Source organism: Calidris pugnax, unplaced genomic scaffold (genome assembly GCF_001431845.1).
Source record: "Calidris pugnax isolate Ruff unplaced genomic scaffold, ASM143184v1 scaffold177, whole genome shotgun sequence".
In the NCBI taxonomy this organism is placed as follows: domain Eukaryota; kingdom Metazoa; phylum Chordata; class Aves; order Charadriiformes; family Scolopacidae; genus Calidris; species Calidris pugnax.
In genome coordinates this window covers 779,167-797,566 of record NW_015090909.1, presented here as the reverse complement: position 1 = coordinate 797,566, position 18,400 = coordinate 779,167, and the positions used below count along the sequence as shown (strand labels likewise).

At 39.4% G+C, this 18,400-nt stretch overlaps 1 protein-coding gene across 3 annotated transcripts in view; it reads left to right on the top strand.

Annotated features, from left to right (window-relative positions):
- Positions 1 to 18,400, top strand: part of MPPED2 (metallophosphoesterase domain containing 2) — a 113,821-nt gene that overhangs the window by 27,050 nt on the left and 68,371 nt on the right. For all 3 annotated transcript variants that reach the window (XM_014949251.1, XM_014949250.1, XM_014949252.1), the window contains exon 3: positions 14,860 to 15,041. In XM_014949251.1, the coding sequence (XP_014804737.1) occupies positions 14,860 to 15,041 (182 nt within the window). The remainder of the gene's footprint in view (positions 1 to 14,859; positions 15,042 to 18,400) is intronic.

Below are 18,400 nucleotides of genomic sequence, written 5' to 3'. Positions count from 1 at the left end.
TCATATAAACGTTTTTGGGTTTGGTTTTTTGTTTTGTGTCTTTTTTGTTGTTTTGGGGGGTTTTTTTGTTTGTTTTGTTTTGTTTTTAATTTGCAATTCCCCATAGCTTTGCAGAGCTGTTGTGGAATTCCCTCTTAGTCTGTCCCTGGAAGGTATCTTTTCCTGCTCCATTTTACAAGGAAGAAAAGTGGAATTTCATTTGCACGCTGAGAAAAATTGCTGTGGATGGGTTGGTGGGTACACTTTTACACATATTCTTAGAGCAAAAATGGTTTTGAGCATTTAAAAAAAACCCAAAAGAACCCATCCAAGTTAGTATAGCTTACAATGAGTGCACCCTGATATTCTATATATTTCTGTATTTTGGTTTTGCCAGATTGTCAGTTTTGCTCTGAATTTTCAAGTACCTGAAGCTTTCCTTAATTTTTTTTAATAATCAGAATGCATGTTAAAACCATGTATGTTTCCTTTCCTTTTAAGTACTAAGAGGAGTATGAAGATGAAAACCAAGACAAGTGTGTGTCCATGTAAGGAAACTGATTCAGATAGTTCCTACAGAAAAGGCTGTTCTGCAGCTGGTACTCTGAAAATTCTTTTGGTGTGGACACTCATATTCTCTAGGAAAAGTGCTTAAGCTAAACCAGAAAACAGGACTGTGCCTAATAAATAGAGTCCCTGGGGAGTCATATAGGAAAAGCTACGGTACTTTTAATTCATATAGCTTGTCTTACTTCAGAGTAACCTCCTCCTGTTCTCATGCTTCAAGAAACCAGAAGATAAATTACTTAAATGAAAAAGATTATTTTGCATAAAAAGGTGTGTTTTGTGTTTTTTTTTTTGTTAATTTTGTTGTTTGTTTTTTGTTTTGTTTTGTTTTTTTTTTAACTCATGGTTTGGGGAATCTGAGCTGTTTCTCTTTCTTAAGCTTATTAATTACAAGTTTGGTGGAATTTGTGCATGAGACCGTACATACAATGGTTAAGCTCACCATATGTGAGCTTAAATGTTGCCTTTTTAATCTTAGGCTTTACCAGCACCTACCACACCAGGAGGAATTTCACCCACCGTGGTTATTCCCATCTAAATGTGAATTGGTGGTTTCTGTTCTTTCTGCTGCAGATAGGGTGTTTCATAATTTGTACGTGGCTAATGCATTGGTTGAAGTAATGAAATCCCCTCTTTTGTTTTGAAGTGTAATCAGTGGGATTGCATCTGCATCACTTGTAACTGAATCACGTAAGTGAAATTACATTGCCCACATCTCATTTAGTATCCTAAAATGTTGTGTGGTGCGGCTTGTTTTCCCTCCTTCCTGGAGCTTTACATGGTGATAGTCTTTCTCTGAATTTCAAAGCTACAAAGTATTTGCTTTTTGTATTCGGCGTAGACATGACTTTCTGTTGCGCATTCCTACATCTGCCACGTGAACCAACATTTTGATAGCGTGTAACATATGGATTTGGAAAGCAGCTGGTTTTCAAAGCTTTCAGGGTCTTGGGTTCTGTTGCATATTAAGTGATTACTAAGTAGGTTTGTACAATTAGCAATAACCTCTGAGTCACACGTGATTAATACCTTACTATTATTCACATACAGAAGCTGCATATTGAGGGGTTTCAGCTTATTTGGCTTTGGAATTGACTTGTAGATAACACTGAAATCAAAATGATTCTGTTGTTCTTCCCTCTTTTCCTCTGCCTTTGTTACAGGCAGAGAAGCAAAAGTAAATGCGTTTTTAAATTGAGTTTTCTAAAAGTATCCCTGAGGTAGATTTCTATCTTGACTATAATTCATTTTTGAATTTATTTGATTTTTGGGGTACATCTTTGGAAATAAATAGCTTAACACAGTAAGAATAATTGCTAAGTGCACAAGTCAGTAACAAGTCTGATAAATATGAATGTCCTGGATACTCCCACTGAGGACTTCTAAGTCATTAATTTTTATGATAGAAGTATAAGCAAAACAAAAATGTTCTTAGATAACCTATAACTCTGTGGTTGCCCACAAAACCTCTGCCTCTTAACTACATTATTGATAAAACCTCCAGATCGTATATGCAGCAGTGCTTCTCATAATATTGTATAAATGTGATGTGTGTCAAATAAATGCCATAGACAAGTTATAGTGATGGTGCAACAAAAATATTCAGTGCAGGTTTTTATCCATGAGTTATTTTTTTAAATTTTGTGTAAGAAGGCAGTGGTGCTGAGTTCCGTGGCCTCTAGTATGTAAGTACTCATTGCTTAGGAGAAAGTATATGAAAACACCAAATAATGAGTGAGATTTGAAAAAGAAAAGTAAGGGGGGGAAGAAAGTAAGACAGAATGAATTGTGCATTTCTAAGGAGTATCTTCAGCTGAAGCTACATTTGTGGGATGTTGTGCTAGTGCTGACATGAGATATTATTTCTCCCTCTGCTGTAGTTTTATCTACCAAGCTTTTTCTCTCTCCAACTAATGTTTGTATCTTGAAATATTGTGGAATGTGTGCTATTTGACCTGCGGTTTCCTTGTTGTAAGTTGTAAGAGGGAGAAAGCTATCTGGTAGCATCTTTTTAGCTGAGAATGTATTTGGCACAATCTTTTACAAATAAAAGAACCTGCTTTCAGTATCTGCGGTCCAGCGCACCACGGCCCTCTCCAAGCCAGTTGCCAAGGAATTACAGCATTTTTGTTGATTCAATCCAGTTCTGTCTGTGACTGGGTTTCACGTTAGACATGTATGTCAGGGTGTTAGCTGTAATGAAGACAATTGCACCAGAAAGATAAAGGATAGAAAGATAAAAGTGCAGAATTTTCTCCAGTAAAATTTCATGCCCGAAGTCTTTTATGTTTCTGTGTGTCCAGAAAAGTTACTGTGAAGGGTTAAGAGCATGTATAAGAAAATTATATAAAGTAAATGTATGTTTTTCTATACATCCTGAGACTGATTCAAATCTCTCACCAGTCTAAATCTGGAATTCAAGTGTTGATTGGTGTCAACACTTTTGGCAATAGAATTACTGGGCGTATAGAAATATTAAGGCAGCTGTATGACTATAGAATATGAAAGCTCACGTAATTTCAAGCAACCATTTCGATATACCAAGCTTTTTGGTAACCTGGATGTTGAGTAGGAACCTGTGTTTTAATGTTGGTAGAAGCTAGTTAAGAATCTCCTCTCTATTCCTGTTAAAAACAAGAGCTTAACGTTAGGAGGAGAGCTAAAGTGCCATCTGTATTTTATCATCTCTGCAAAAAGCTTCTTAAACGTTAAGAGAAGCTAGAGGATGAAACCTTTGAAAAGAGCTGAAATAATTAATCTACAAGAGACTGAGTGGCAAAAGGCCTTTAAATACAGCATAGCTATTATGAAGAGTTTTATTTATTAGGAAAATAGTGTTAGATGCCGAGGGAAGCATTTTATTACTAATATCTTCAAAAAGTTTGTTAGCGCTTATAGACACTAACGGAGACAGATTTTTAAACCTGTTCAGATCCACAAATGGATTTTCTAGATATAATATACGGCGACTTCCAGTTTACTTCCTTAAAATAGTATCTCATGCTGCACAAATGCTGGGAAATTTCTTTTTATTTGAGTTATATGTTCTGCTCTGTTTGTTCACCGATCTCCTACTAACATCAGTGACAATTTCACAGGCATGTTGATGGCACTCTATGCCCTTGGTAACTTAAAAATGGGAGCTGATGGTGTTTGCCCAGCATGATTTGTCCTTCCTTTGAACAAATTTTTTGGACTCAGTTCCATCACTCCTGTGGAAGTCAAATCATAAGTCAGAGCAGCAGAGAGACTCGTGATTAGCCCCTCTGCTTAGGAGAGGGCTAACGCTTTACTTGCATGGAGATTGAATTGCTGCATCTCAGCCCTGGGGAGGGTGATACCTTCAGGTCAGAAAGTAAAGTGATGGAGGAGACTTAAGTGCAGAGGTTCTTACTCGCACCATATTACTTAGCTTGTGAAGTAAAGAAGAACACTTGTATTTCCTGAGCTGCAAGTCAGTGAAATTTCAAGTAGTTACTGTACTTTAGACCAAATATTTATTGGCAAAAAAAAATCAGAACCGACCTCAGGTGTTTCTCAGCAAACACTCTGTCTCAATCCTGTGGGTGTCTAAACACCAAGTATTTGTTTCTGAAACGTGAAGATAGATTTTGGATTTGGTAGCAAATTCTACAGGATAATCAGTTCTCCTTAAAATTCTGTGCGCCTGCAAGCCCAGTTGCCCTATTACATAAGAGTTATTGTCTCTTGCTGAATTTGTCATCTCCAAGAAAAGCTATTGAGCTATGGTTGTGAATTCTGTCTATTTTAGGAGATTCTAGATTTTATCTAAATGCAAGTGTGCATCAAAAATGGAGTATATACTGCAATATATGCTTATACAAGGTGGGGTTTTTTGTTGACAGAACATTGTGGTTGCAAATAATCTCATTAGCTTTCTACATTTTTCCCTCTAATCAAAATCTTAATAATTTCTGAGAAAGATGTCATTTTGATGTGTCAAGTTAGAGCAAAACCAATTAAATATAATCTGACCTGGAGATCTGTTTCTGTTTGTTTTGGGGTGGGTTTTTTGCATTACAATTCTAAGAAGTATTTTACTATTGAAACAAGGGCTCAAAGGCTCAAGCCTTCTCTGTGGTTTCCACCTTAGAAATAAGTCTGCCCTGTGTTACGACTCATGCGATTGAAATAATTGGAGGGATACCACACATTAATTTAGTGTCACTCTTGCTGAGATACAAAAATGTGAATTTTTCAGATCTTGTTGTCCTTAAATTAAAATTTTATCTAAATTTACTTCTCTTTGGGGTTTGGGATGCCAGATTCTATACTTGGAGTATATTAAATGAGTCAGTGTTTGTAGAGCTTTATAGTAGGGAGATAAAAACCTGCCTTTGGTGTAGAGACCTTATTGACATACCTTCCGAGTAGGTACAGTTTTATCAGCAAATGAGTTTTTTCAGGGTGAGGGGAAGGTGTAATTTATAGCACTCCCCCAACAATAACAGCAAAAGAATGTGGGAAAAGTGCTTCTTAATGACTTTTAATTGAAACCATACCAGCATAAAAATGGCAATTTAGTGTTTTATTTGAAGAAGAAGGTTTTGCCTAGGCCTTCGAGTGATGCTGATACTGGTGTTGATACTGTTTTCAGTTCTGTTTTGCTTCTCTAATCTTTGGAAAGACACTTATACCCAAATTTTAGAAAGTATTTCATTGACTGAAATCTCATCTACAAAGTGATGATTAATGGGATTTTCAAAACCGCTCAAGCAATTCAGTTTCTCAATTCCCATTAATACCAAAAGAGGTTAGGTCCTTCAGAAAAAAAAACAGCTGACTATTTGCCCCCAACAAACACCATAGAAAATCTGGATTTTGCCTCTTCCTGGTTTTATTACTGACCAGAATCTGGGATTAACAGAGTTTGGGCTCTGAATTAGTTGAGGTTTATATTGGACAGAGAAGATGTATTATTATAAATTCCTTATAAAGGAGGGTTTTCTTAAGTTTGCCCAAATGATGACAGTGGATAATATAGGTCTTTTCTGTTTAATCTCATAAATCTCACTGGAAGTAAAACAGCTCCAAAACCTGTAATAAAAAGATCCATCATTTCCCTGCAGCTATAATTGTTGGAAACGTTAGCAGTAAGCTGCTGAGTGGTGTGTTGAATTCTCCTGTGGGTTTGTAAGTGTAATTTTTTTTTTTTCCACATTGCACCAAGACATAATTAATGTCATTTTTAGAAATAAATATCAGACCTCTTGTTGTACAGTTTCCAGAACTCTCTCTAAGGTTTTGATGGGTGACACATGTACACGGAGGTTTCCAGAAGAGGTGTGGCTTTCTAGCTAATTTGGGGTAGTCAGTTCTTAAATACATGTGCTGATACAAAGATCTACCAGTGAGAGCGTTGAGGTGTATTTGCATCCCATTTATTTTTAGTCAGAGAAGAAGCCAGATATTTTCTTGGTGTTTGACCATACTGGAAGATGGAGTCAAGTTAACAAAAGCACTAATATGTATGATTTTAACAATTAATAGCTGACAACGGCCAACTAAAGCAATGCTGTGTTTTGACAGCCATTGTGTTTATTGAGAGGAAATGAGTGTTTGGCTTTGTGTCATTCAGCATGTGTTGTATCACAAAATCAGCTCTGTGTATGTGCGTGTACGTATTTTTCTGGCTGGAGATGACTGGATATCTATATGATGCGCTGAATTTATGCTGTAAGAATTTGTAGACAGTCCATCTTTCATTGGAAGGTGCAATGTGATCAGATAACCTGCCTGTCCCCTTCATCAAAGCTCTTGAAGTTTTCCTTTCAAAATCAGGAAATCGGTTACAACTGAGTTATACTGAGAAGTTAATTTATTTGCCATATTTGTGGGTGTGGGAAAGGAGAGGAGCTCCTGGAAGAGGAGGCAGAGGTGCCAAGGTGGCCCAATGGAGATTGCTGACTTGCAGCTGTTTTCTTACATGGTGCACTGGCTTTTGCCTCTTCTTCCTGATGGCAGGTGTTTGGCTGAACCAACCACTGCCACCTCTGTGGCATGCCGATAACAGGAGTGTTTGTCCTGCTGGGTTTCCTTCCAGTCCTGCCACCTCACCTGGCTTTTTCTCTAATTTATTTGCTACTCTGTTGGCTGAGAAAAGCCATGGTAACCTGTGGTTTCTGGCTTAACTTATGGGTACTAAGATTTCTTAAGCAAGAAGATGAAAATGGTGGTTGACAGCTCGATGGTGGTATTCTCCTTCACCTCTTCCCCCTTTTCTAGGCATGTACTACTTTTTTTCCTTTTTTTCCCTTTTAATCAGTTTCTATTACCAGGCCCTCATCATGTAGAGTCTCATTTAGGAGTGCTATCAGCAGCTGTGCTTGGGAAACCATCACCTACTCTGTGTTGGAGGGCAACCATGGTGAGATGACTCAAGGAGATAAAGATGCCAGGGCCTGTTGGATTGAGGGGGTTGAGCCAGTTCAGGGAGCAAAGCCAACTGGACAGAGCAGCCATCTTGCTGGGGCTGCATCACCTCAGGCATCGGTGGCTGAGCAATGGAGATGTAGCCCTGGATAAAAGCCCTGGGGCTTGGTGAGCCCTAGGAAAAAAACCCATGGTCTCCATCACCACCCCAAAACTGTTATAGGAAGCCTCCTTAGTGTAATTTGCCTTTTTCTGGATTTTTGTCACCCAAGAGCCTTGGGCTTGACTGCGCTGTTGGCTCTGGTGTGTGCCCAGTGATGGCCTGGTGGTTGGTGGTGGTGGGTGAGGAGATGAGCTTGCTCGGCTTGGCCATCCATGAGGTGTAGCAGACCAGCACCATGTGTCCCCATGTGTGCCATCGCTGCTGTGGCTCTGCCCCCGCAGCTGGGGGACACTGGGGAGTTGAAATGTTGAGTGTTGGGATGGATGCTGTCATGATGATAATTGTAAGAAATAAGAGTGCTTCAGTAGAGGAAAAAAGAAAGTGCCTGGATCTTCTTTTGCCCAGCTCAAAAGATTTTGAGTAAGTTTCCATGAAGAACAGGGGACTACACATGATGCTGGAGTTTTGGGTTTTAATCTGATAGTATATGAAGTCTTTAGTAACGTATCCATGTTCATATCAGCCTGATAAACTAAACTAAATGACACTACATTTTAAAGACTTACATTAATGTTTTGAGCTGAAGATTTTAAATTCAGATGCTAATTTTTTTTCCAAAATGTAGACACATTTACAGTTTGATTTTTGACTTAGTCCTTCTGGTTTGTAGCATTAAAACCTGATTCTGAAATTCTGAAGTTAGCCTAGTAGTCCGTTTCTTGAACATCTGCAGGGCATACAGATGCATTTAATACATTTTACTTCAAGTGAGAGATTTATTGATATATTTTGACAAAAATAATTAAGCCACAGGTCTTACCCAGTTCCAGGAATTGGGACTGGCTCTATGAGAAGTAACAAATATCACAATAGAACTGAGCTGTGTGGTTTGGCTACAGTAACAAATACTTTAAGTAACGTAGCAAGGATTTTTCATAGGAATTCCCATTCTTCTCTACTCCTGAACTTCCCATGCTGGAGGGAGCCTGTCTAGAGGCAGAAGTATGAATTCAAAGAAAGAAGAAGATGAAGAAAATAAATTGCTTTTGTTTTCCAGTTTCAACAAAATCATCTTTTGTTGCTTTAGTGGAGGAAGGGGAACTAAGAGCACTTAGAAGCAAGCTTTTTAAAGTGTTTTTGCAGAAGTGTTTGCATTTTAATCCTAAAATAAATATATCAAGGTAACTGGCTCTTTGAAACAGTATTTGGTTTACAAATTTTGAAAATAAGAGCAGCAGGAAGAGTATGAAGGTTTTGCAAGAGGAAGTTAAACTGTAAGTAAATAAAACTATGACTCTTCATAGTGAGTACGCGTAGGTGGCTTTTTAAAAGCTAGTAATATAGATATGTTTTTAATATAGAATAGTTACTAGATAGCATGTCTCCAGATGACTCCCAAAACAGCAGAGTAAGTGCAACAACACATACAGATGTTATGTGGCACAGAGACTTGAAGTCTGTGCTTAAATGGATCGATAATAAATGCTAATTTAGATGTCATAAAAAACAAACCCACAAATTCAGTCAGAGATCTAACCCGGTGGAGAAATTATTAAGAGATGAAAAGACAGCAAACAATGTGACAAAGTCTGGGAAGGACACGGGCCCGTATGGCACAGGGCTGTTCCTGCATCTGGTGAGTCTGGGAAACAGTAAAATTATGTGGCCTTCTGCGCTGTAAATGTTTTGTCCGGCATAGGTGCTGCATTCATCAGAGTGATTTATTCCATTTTAGGAACTGAAATTCTTCCTGGCTTAACGTTAAAGATTTTTTATTTAGTTTTCAGGGATGAATTGCTTTCCTGGGAATTGTTCTGTGAAAGGGGATTTGGGGTCTGCATATCTCAAAGCCCAGGAGAGCAGGGGAGCGTACAGGCTGTGGGCTCAGCTCTCTGAGCACAGGCCTTCCCGGGGACTGGCTAACCCTGCCTCAGCGCTGCGTTCTCAGTAATTGAACTCACCCATGCAGAGTTATCCTTTGGAATCCAAACTTCTGTTTCTTTCAGAAAAATAGTGCTTCTGTCTTTTCTAAATTTTCTTTGAAAACAGGATCCCGGTGTAATTCTGCCTGCAGTTATGTCTCTTGGAGGGCTGCACTGCCCTTTCTGTCTCAGAGGTACTTTCTAAGGCTGCTGATTTATAAGACATCGTTATGAGTAACTAGCATAAGCTTGGGCCAAAATCCACAGCTAACATGTCTGTTCCATAGCATGACATCCTAAATCAAGTCCTTTGCCTCCTTGCATGTGAAAGGCCCAATGTTTTCCTGAATTCAACCCTCCTACCTCGCTGTCAAAATCCCCATGATAACTTCTGCGTTGCTCATTGTTGCTTATTTACTTAATCTCTGCTTTTTAAAGTGTGAAGCCATGACAAAATTGGGGATCTGATGGGTGAGGACAGGGTACAAGTCCAAGTCCGGGAGCAGCAGTGTGGGGGACAGGGGCCAGCACCTGGCTGGCTGGCTCACAGCTCCAGTGTCTTGGAAATGCCCTGGGAGCTGTGGTTTTGGAGGAGGATACCGATTAGTGATAGCTGAGCCAGCCAAATCCGAGCCTGGGTCGTGGTGGTGTTTGATTCAGCTGCAGCAGCGTGTGAGGAACTGTAAATCTGAGCTTGGTACCTGTGGGACTCTTACTCTACATGCAAACAACTAGTGGTAAGGGCAGTTTAGTAAAGGCAAGTAATTATCTGATAAACAAGTCCTTATAGAACTGCATGAAGATTACGTTGTCCCTTCTGATTTTGAAATCCTTGTCATAAATGCATTAAATGTGACAGATCTTACATTACTGTCATGATCTTAGAGAGTAGTCATTGCTCAGCTGGCTTCAGGGATTTCATTCTGCGTCTTACATAAACTTTTGAAAAGCAACCCAAGTGCCCAGTTTTCTAAAGTGCAAAATATCTTAGGATAAGCACCTATTAACAGCTGGCTGTGAAGGGAGTTAGAGGCTGGCTCACAGCTCCAGTGTCTTAGAAATGCCAGGGGAACTGTGGTTTTGGAGGAGGATACTGATTAGTGACAGCTGAGCCAGCCAAATCCGAGCCTGGGGTGTGCTGGTGTTTGATTCAGCTGCAGCAGCGTGTGAGGAACTGTAAATCTGAGCTTGGTACCTGTGGGACTCTTACTCTACATGCAAACAACTAGTGGTAAGGGCAGTTTAGTAAAGGCAAGTAATTATCTGATAAACAAGTCCTTATAGAACTGCATGAAGATTACGTTGTCCCTTCTGATTTTGAAATCCTTGTCATAAATGCATTAAATGTGACAGATCTTACATTACTGTCATGATCTTAGAGAGTAGTCATTGCTCAGCTGGCTTCAGGGATTTCATTCTGCGTCTTACATAAACTTTTGAAAAGCAACCAAAGTGCCCAGTTTTCTAAAGTGCAAAATATCTTAGGATAGATAAGCACCTATTAACAGCTGGCTGTGAAGGGAGTTAGATGCCCAAAATTGTTTACAAGCTTAAGGCTCATTTGTTTTGATACTTGGCTATTTTGTTACATTGTATCGTTTCCTGATTGCTGTATTGATCCTAACATATGACCATTTAAATTATTCCTGAATACCGTTTACTGCATCTTTACATGAGCATGGTTATTCCAGTTGAATAATTTGTGAAGCATTTGAGTCAGCTAACTCAACAACACTGGAAAAATAAAGTATTGGTGGTGATGGAGAATGTCAAAGTTAGCTGGATGCACTGTGTTTGGAGCAAACAGTAAAGAATTTGTTAAATTTCATAGGTACATGCTCTCGGTCAGCAGAGACTGGTGGTGGGCAGGACTGAGATAATTATTTTACCTCCTGTTGAATTGCAGTGAGGGCCAGATGCATAACTATTACAGAGCTTTTAGAACTGCCAGGGTGTAATCCCCAGGTGTTGGGTTGTGAGGTGAGCAGGCCACCAGAAGAAGGGATGACGTTCACAGCCCAGGTAGAGGCCTGCTAGCGAGCACTGTGTCACCAAAAGCCGTGTAAGGCTAGCATTTTGCCTGCTGTGGGAGCTGATCTCACAAGATCAGAGGCCAGTCATCCCGTGATGCAGTGAAAAAGAAAAATCTTGCATTACTTTTTGCCATACTGTAGCTGTGAATGAAAAGAAAACTTGAGCCTTTAGAACTGGCAATAACACCGCTTTTATTAAGTTTCTATTGAAGGACTATTTTGAGTAAGATAAATTGATGGGCTGAACACAATAACCTTCGGTATCTCACTTTCAAATACTTAGTAGGCAAGCACTACTGAATAAGAGAAGAAATTAAGCTAAGATGTAGAAAAAGAGGTTACTAGACAACATCACAGTGTTTGTAAAGAGGAGAAGGAAGGGTCAGGAATTTAATGAATTTCGATTATAGAATTTTCTATAAGTAAGTCATTGCATGAATAGGGAAATCCTAAACCAGATTTTGGTGTCATACTCTAATAGAGGTTGCCTAAAGCAAAACAGGGTTTGTTTGGAAATAAACTGCAGAGAATGGGAAAGGCATAGCTGCTGTGTATGAACAAAATCGGCCTCCCCAGAGGCAGGCAGTGCTGGTCATAGCTCAAGCAGAGATGACCTGAACAGGGTATGTGGTACTGATGGAAGTTGGTGTTCATTTTTTGTGTTGACTGGAGTAAATATACTTGGAAGTATGGAAATGTTGATTTGCAGACCCTCTTGTTTACTGTGCGACATACTGTTAAAAAAGTTTCATCTTACCTTCAGTAATTGAAAGACACCAAGTACAAAAGCACTATGGACTGTAATTACAGTTCTGCCCAGCTTGCCAGTGTGATTTGAATGGGTAAATGAATTCTCCTCTGTAATAATAACCTTATTAATTTTTGACCCTCGCAGAGAAGGCAAATCCATTGATTGTCAGAGTTCAGGTTTTTGCAGTGGGTTTCTGTACTGCTCACCAGTTGTACGGCTCAATGAATTGTACCTGGAGCTTTGGGTGGAATGGGAGGTGCAATACCAAAACCATAAAAGTTAGCTACCAAACTGCTCCTTCCCATCCAGACTAGGCTGCAGTAAAATCTGTTTTTAAAGAAAGACCACACTAAAGCAAACATCATCTTACAGACCCTGAATTTTGCAGGTTAATTCAGTGGAGCATGACAACCAAATGTGGTACATTTATAGTCAATACAGTTTGATTGGAAATACTTAATTATGGTACCTGGGAAAATGCAGTCTAATAAATAATATCTCCTCCGCCTCCCATGCTAAAATTTTAGCTGTTAGTAAACATTCTGCCAAATCTAAAAGACTCAGTAAAATCTTGTTATAAGTTGTCCTGGTTTCAGCTGGGAAAGAGTTAATTTTCTTTCTAGTGATTGCTAGCAATTGAAAGGAATGTCAGTAACACCTATTGTTTTTATTTGTTGCTAAGTGATGTTTACACTATTCAAGGACTTTTTTCATCTTCCATAGAAGCATAGACAGAAGGATGGAATGGTCAATGAAATGTTCTGTACCATAGACTTCACGCTCAGTATATAAATGGAGGTTGGGAATCCTCCTCACTGGTCTGGATGGTGCCAGGTGTTGAGAATGACCTGTGTCATTATTGTTGTTGTTATTTTTCCATTTCTCTTATTGTTTCTATTAAACTGTCTTTATATCAACCCATGAGGTTTTTTCCTCCCTTCCCCCCTCCGTAAAATCTTGTTATAAGTTGTCCTGGTTTCAGCTGGGAAAGAGTTAATTTTCTTTCTAGTGATTGCTAGCAATTGAAAGGAATGTCAGTAACACCTATTGTTTTTATTTGTTGCTAAGTGATGTTTACACTATTCAAGGACTTTTTTCATCTTCCATAGAAGCATAGACAGAAGGATGGAATGGTCAATGAAATGTTCTGTACCATAGACTTCACGCTCAGTATATAAATGGAGGTTGGGAATCCTCCTCACTGGTCTGGATGGTGCCAGGTGTTGAGAATGACCTGTGTCATTATTGTTGTTGTTATTTTTCCATTTCTCTTATTGTTTCTATTAAACTGTCTTTATATCAACCCATGAGGTTTTTTCCCCCCTTCCCCCCCCCCCCCCCCTTTTTTTTTTTTTTTTTTTTCTTCCTTCCCTCTTGCCCCCTTCTGGGGGTTAAACCAGGCTGGGATTAAACCACAACATAAGTGTGTTCACGTGGGATGTTTTCCATTGGAGACCAGTATGTGTCCACATGGAGTTTGATCTCTTGAACCACTATAAATTCCCCAGTGTAGAGAACTGAGTTGCTCCCTGGAGGACACTTTTGGTCTTTCTCACCTATGTAGGGAGCTGAAGTTTTCACACAGTTCAGTGTATAGTGAATACTATAGACTTATTTAGTTTACTATAATACTAAATACAGTTTAGTGAATAAATATATACTTCAAAAGTCTGTATTTTCTTAGAATTTGTGCTTTATTTTCTATTACTGATTACACATCTCATTACAACTATGAAGATTTAAGAAAAATAGATTCACAGTGATGTGTGCTAGTTCTGTGATTTTCTTTTCATTCATGATGGACAGCAACACTAATAAACCCTGTTTAATTTTCTTTTTACTTTCAGGCACTGATTTTTGAATGTCTGTTGTGCCAGTTTGTCCCAATAAGTCTTAGAACATCATTATTTTGGGTGGTTTAAAATACCTAGAGCTTGGTTTCACTGCTGTGATGATTTGAGACATAAGTGGACTATTATTCTGACATAACTTCTAAATACCTCAAAATTTCTAGGTGAAGCTAAGCTCTAACCATGATTAAAGTGGCACATAAGTGGAATGGGTTGATGTTTTGTGAAGCTGGGATGAGGTTTTCTGTGGTGTTAATCCAGATGCTGTGCTATTCAAATGTTAAGTTGATCAAATCAAATTATGGTAACTCTGCAGAGAAATAATTGCTATTCCAAAGTAGACAATGGGTTGCCTCTTGTATTTTAAGTTATTATCTAGTAATTTAGAACTTCTAACCACTAAGTATGCATAAAACACTTCTCTTCCCTATTATTTTTCTCTATTCTGCTTAAATTTAAAAACCCAAACTCACAGAACTAAACTTCTATGATGGGTGACATATAGTTGATAATGAACAAATGAAGCTTGCAAATAACCCATCAAACTAAATTTCTAACGTTATTGGCTATAGAAAGAAAATATTTTATCTATGGTTGCTTAGTGCTCTACCACATTAGTTCCTGACTTTATAGATTTTTGGGAAGATGAGTTTAGGATTTTGTATGAGACTAAGAAGTTGTCTTTAGACTCAGTTCTGCAATTTGCAGGCTTCATCAAAGGATTCCTGAATGTACCTGATTGTGTGTAAACAAATATTATTGCAGAATCTGTTGGAGTGCCTGTGCCCTTGAACAAAATCAGATGCTGAGCTGCTCAGCTCAAGTGAGAGCCTGCTACCTGCCCACCTGAGAGACATGTTATTTAATGGCGCGTGTACCTGTTCATGTATAAGGCAGATGATGCAAAAAAGTCCAAAGTCTCTCGAATTCATTTTTTCCAATGTTTATATTAACTTTAGTAGGAGAAACTAACCATATATTGTGCTTTTTTTATTTTAATTTTCCTTCCTTCACAGGTATTTGAGAAGCACTGGGGTCCCTTGTGGATTTTTGACAGTGTTGCGTTACAGAGTCATTTCTTTGAGCACGATGTGTATAAATGGATGTGTATGTGTGTGCATATGTAGAAATAGATCTGAAATAATAGATGTGAGGGTTTTAACCTTGTAACTGTTACAAGATCTTTATGTGTCTGCTTTAGGGTCGACCCTATCCCATATGACACTCCAAAACCAGCGGGCCACACGCGATTTGTCTGCGTCTCAGACACACACTCCAGAACAGATGGCATCCAGATGCCTTATGGGGACATCCTTCTCCACACGGGCGATTTCACCGAACTGGGACTGCCCTCAGAGGTTAAGAAGTTTAATGACTGGTTAGGTAAGGAATTACTGCGTTTTGGTGACCCCAATTAACCTCTCCTGTCCAAGTGTCAGTCACTGCCTCCTAATTGAATTAGAGCACTTGAAAATCCCCCCCTACCCTTGCTTCACTTGTCCTCATGTGATGTGCTGTTTCTAGCCTTGGTATGATTCTGTTAATTAAGACAAATTTAGAGACTTCGCTGTATTTCTGCGTTATCTCGGGGGAGAAGATTCTGTCATTCCACGTCAAGGACTGTGTAGCCTTCTCTGTGCCTTGGGAGGGTGGTGGCACCACATACGGATGCATACAGTGTCCTGTTAGTTGTGGAGTTTTATGTCCACAGCCAAAACTATTGCTCACTGTATTTTGGGGTTACTGTAAGTGAAAGCAGTGCTGAAATCTACAAGATATTTGGAAATGATGGAAGTCCTTATTCCCACAATAGAGGATGACAAAATCAATAATACTGTTTGGAAGGGGAGAATTTTTGGGGGGTGGTACTCACGTGATTGCCCCTTTGAGTTAGAGTACTGGCATTTTAACTTTGAAGGCAGGCGCTCAATGCCTCTGGTAGAATGCTTTTCATATTCTGCTGTATTTGATAGCAGTGCCTTGATAGTGTGTTGCTGTGATTGAGGACAATTAAATTGCGACAGCAGAATACCGAAAATGAGGGGGTGCTTTTGCAGGGTGCTCCTGTTATAATTGCCACTGGTAGGCTGGCTGTGTACTGACATCTCACCAGCTCACTCAAGCAACTGATCTTCAAGAAATGCTAGAATGAGTTTACAGTATGTTATAAAAACCTTTGAAAGCACAACTTTGTCATGGTGCTTTACCTCCATGACTGCACTCTCTCTTCGCTTGCCTGCTGTATGATGCCACATCTCTACATGCCTTTAATAGCATCTTTTTATTCCATTGGAGTTCCTTGGCTGACCCTTCAAGAGATAAGTAGAGAACATTTGGATTTATATAAGGAATTTTAAAATAGAAGACCTTCTACATTCTCCATCTTTTCACCCTCCTTTGCATTTTCTCCATACTGTTCTTTTTATCTTCCTGCTGACCTCCACTTTTCCTTCTTTTTATTGCTGTGCATGTGGGATTGGGGCTTCCAGCTACTGCCACATATTACTGTAATTTAGTTTTATAATTCTTACTTCTAGAAAGCAGTACTGGATTTTATGGGCTCAAAGCTATGCTTTTTCTAGGAATATAATTGCAGGATGGGGAAGTAAGAAGTGCTACGAGAAGTAGGTGAATATATACATGGGTTGAGGGAAGAGGCACAGTAGGAGTCATCTTCCTCAACTTTTTGTGTATTCTTTATGATAACTTGTAAGTGTTGGTGGTGTGAAGTAGGAGGAGGAGCAGCAGGCAAGGTAAGGGCAGTGGGAGGCTGCACAGCTTCCCTGGGAGTGAGTGATGTGGTCCCACCAAGCTCCAGTCCTCATAGAGAAGCTGGGCAGCGCTGCTGTTCAGTGAGACTCGGCTGTTAGAGATGCCAGGCAAAGGAATCGCTTTCTGGAGAGCGCAGACCTCCAAAGTCTACCCGGAATATACTGCTAAAAGCAGCATCTGGTTGCCAAAGTTCCTCTTTGGTCATTTCACAAGTATTGTTTTGATACAGTCAGAGACCATGCCCAGTGCTTGGCATCTGAAAACGCTAACTCAGAACTGCTGGAAGCCAAAGCAAGTAAGCTGCTGGTGTGTTTTTAGCCTTTCACAGGGAATCTTACAGATCAGCAGCCACTTGGCCATTCCTTGTATTTAACAGGTGTTTCATGGTGATGTTATTTCATCACATCCATCCTTGGTTTAACGTTTGCAGCAGCAGAATTGTAACACTGAATAGGTTTTGTTCCAGCCTCAATATTTTATCATGGGCCTTAGCATATATATATACACAGACACACACATATAAATATATACATATATATATAGTTCTTGTAGAATTCTGTATGGTATTTATCTGAGAAAGCAGATTTTGCATTCTTTGGCAGTCAGTGTCATTGAAACTGGCAGCTTTCACTGTGTGAGGACCTACTGGCTTTGGCCTCAGGCTTTCATGTTTCAGACACAGAGAAAAACTTCTTTTCTTATTTACCCCTTTTTTTTTTTTTTTTTTTTTTTTTTAAAACAGGCAGAGAGTTCTTATGTATGACAATACCGGTTACTAGGTTTCTGGCATAAGGTGAGGCAGCAAATGGATTCCCCTGTGGAATCCTGTCGTGTTGGTGAATAGTTGCCCCGGTGCTGTCCTCTCCTCATCTGGAATGAAAACACTTTGCAGTCAGGAATGTCCTTTTGCCACTTTATTTCAGGCTCCTATCTGCAAAATAGGAATAATCACATTTTACTACTTACTATGTATATTGTGAAGATTAATACTGTCACGGTTGTGATGTGATGACATGTAATCGTATAAAAAACACATACCAGTGGCAGGCAGGAAGAAGCAGGATTCCTTTTTCTTCTGCTGTATAGTGGGAGGCATCTTTTTTCATCATAGTTGGTAGGAACCTTATTGTAAAGCAATGCACTGAGAACTCCCACCAAATACAGTATTGTCCTTATAGATAGGGGGTTTCATGTCTTTTGTGTGCGTGGCTTCTCTCTTGGCAGTTGTGCTGTAAAGCAGGAATGAAGACAAGGCATCTGTATCGTTTTTATCTTGAGGGAGAGAAGCAAGATCGCAGCTAGGCTTCATTCCCACCCACTCTGCAGTAAAACAACAGGGTCTCATCTCCACTAGAATTGTATCAGGGGGTAGCTAAGACACAATCACTATCCATAATTTTCTTGGCAGCAAAGCCAAGGGAAAAGTTAAAAGATGATTATTCGGAAGCCCTGCCTTGCTTGTACTTCACTGGCTGTTCCGTATGCCAGTTACACAGGGCTGAGAGTGCTTCTGTCAACCCTGCCACTTTGTCTTTTGTGGGTCTTGCATCTCTTTGCAACTCTTCAGGTATCTCACCTGAGCGATGCATTCAGCATCTTGTCCATCCATCTCATTAACATTCATCCTTCCTCCTTGTCTCTGCAGCCAAATGGCAGAACACGCTTTCCACACGCTCCTTCCCGCTCGTAGCTCTCAGCCCTTCCTGCAACTTTTACTAATTCTTATGCTTTTTTTCCCCTTTGGCTGGTAAATTTTCATTATTGGTTTTGCATGAAAGTTGTCTGGGCTCATACATTGAATAACCTCTGTGGTCACTTAGTGATTACATACACTGGCTGAGGTAATTTATTCACTTTGTTTTGGTGTGAACATGTCCCTCGGGTCTTGTAACTGCTGTAATCACTTGACCTTAGTGACTGTTAAATGCTTTAAACACAGTTATTTTAAATTTATAATTGTTTTCATTAAA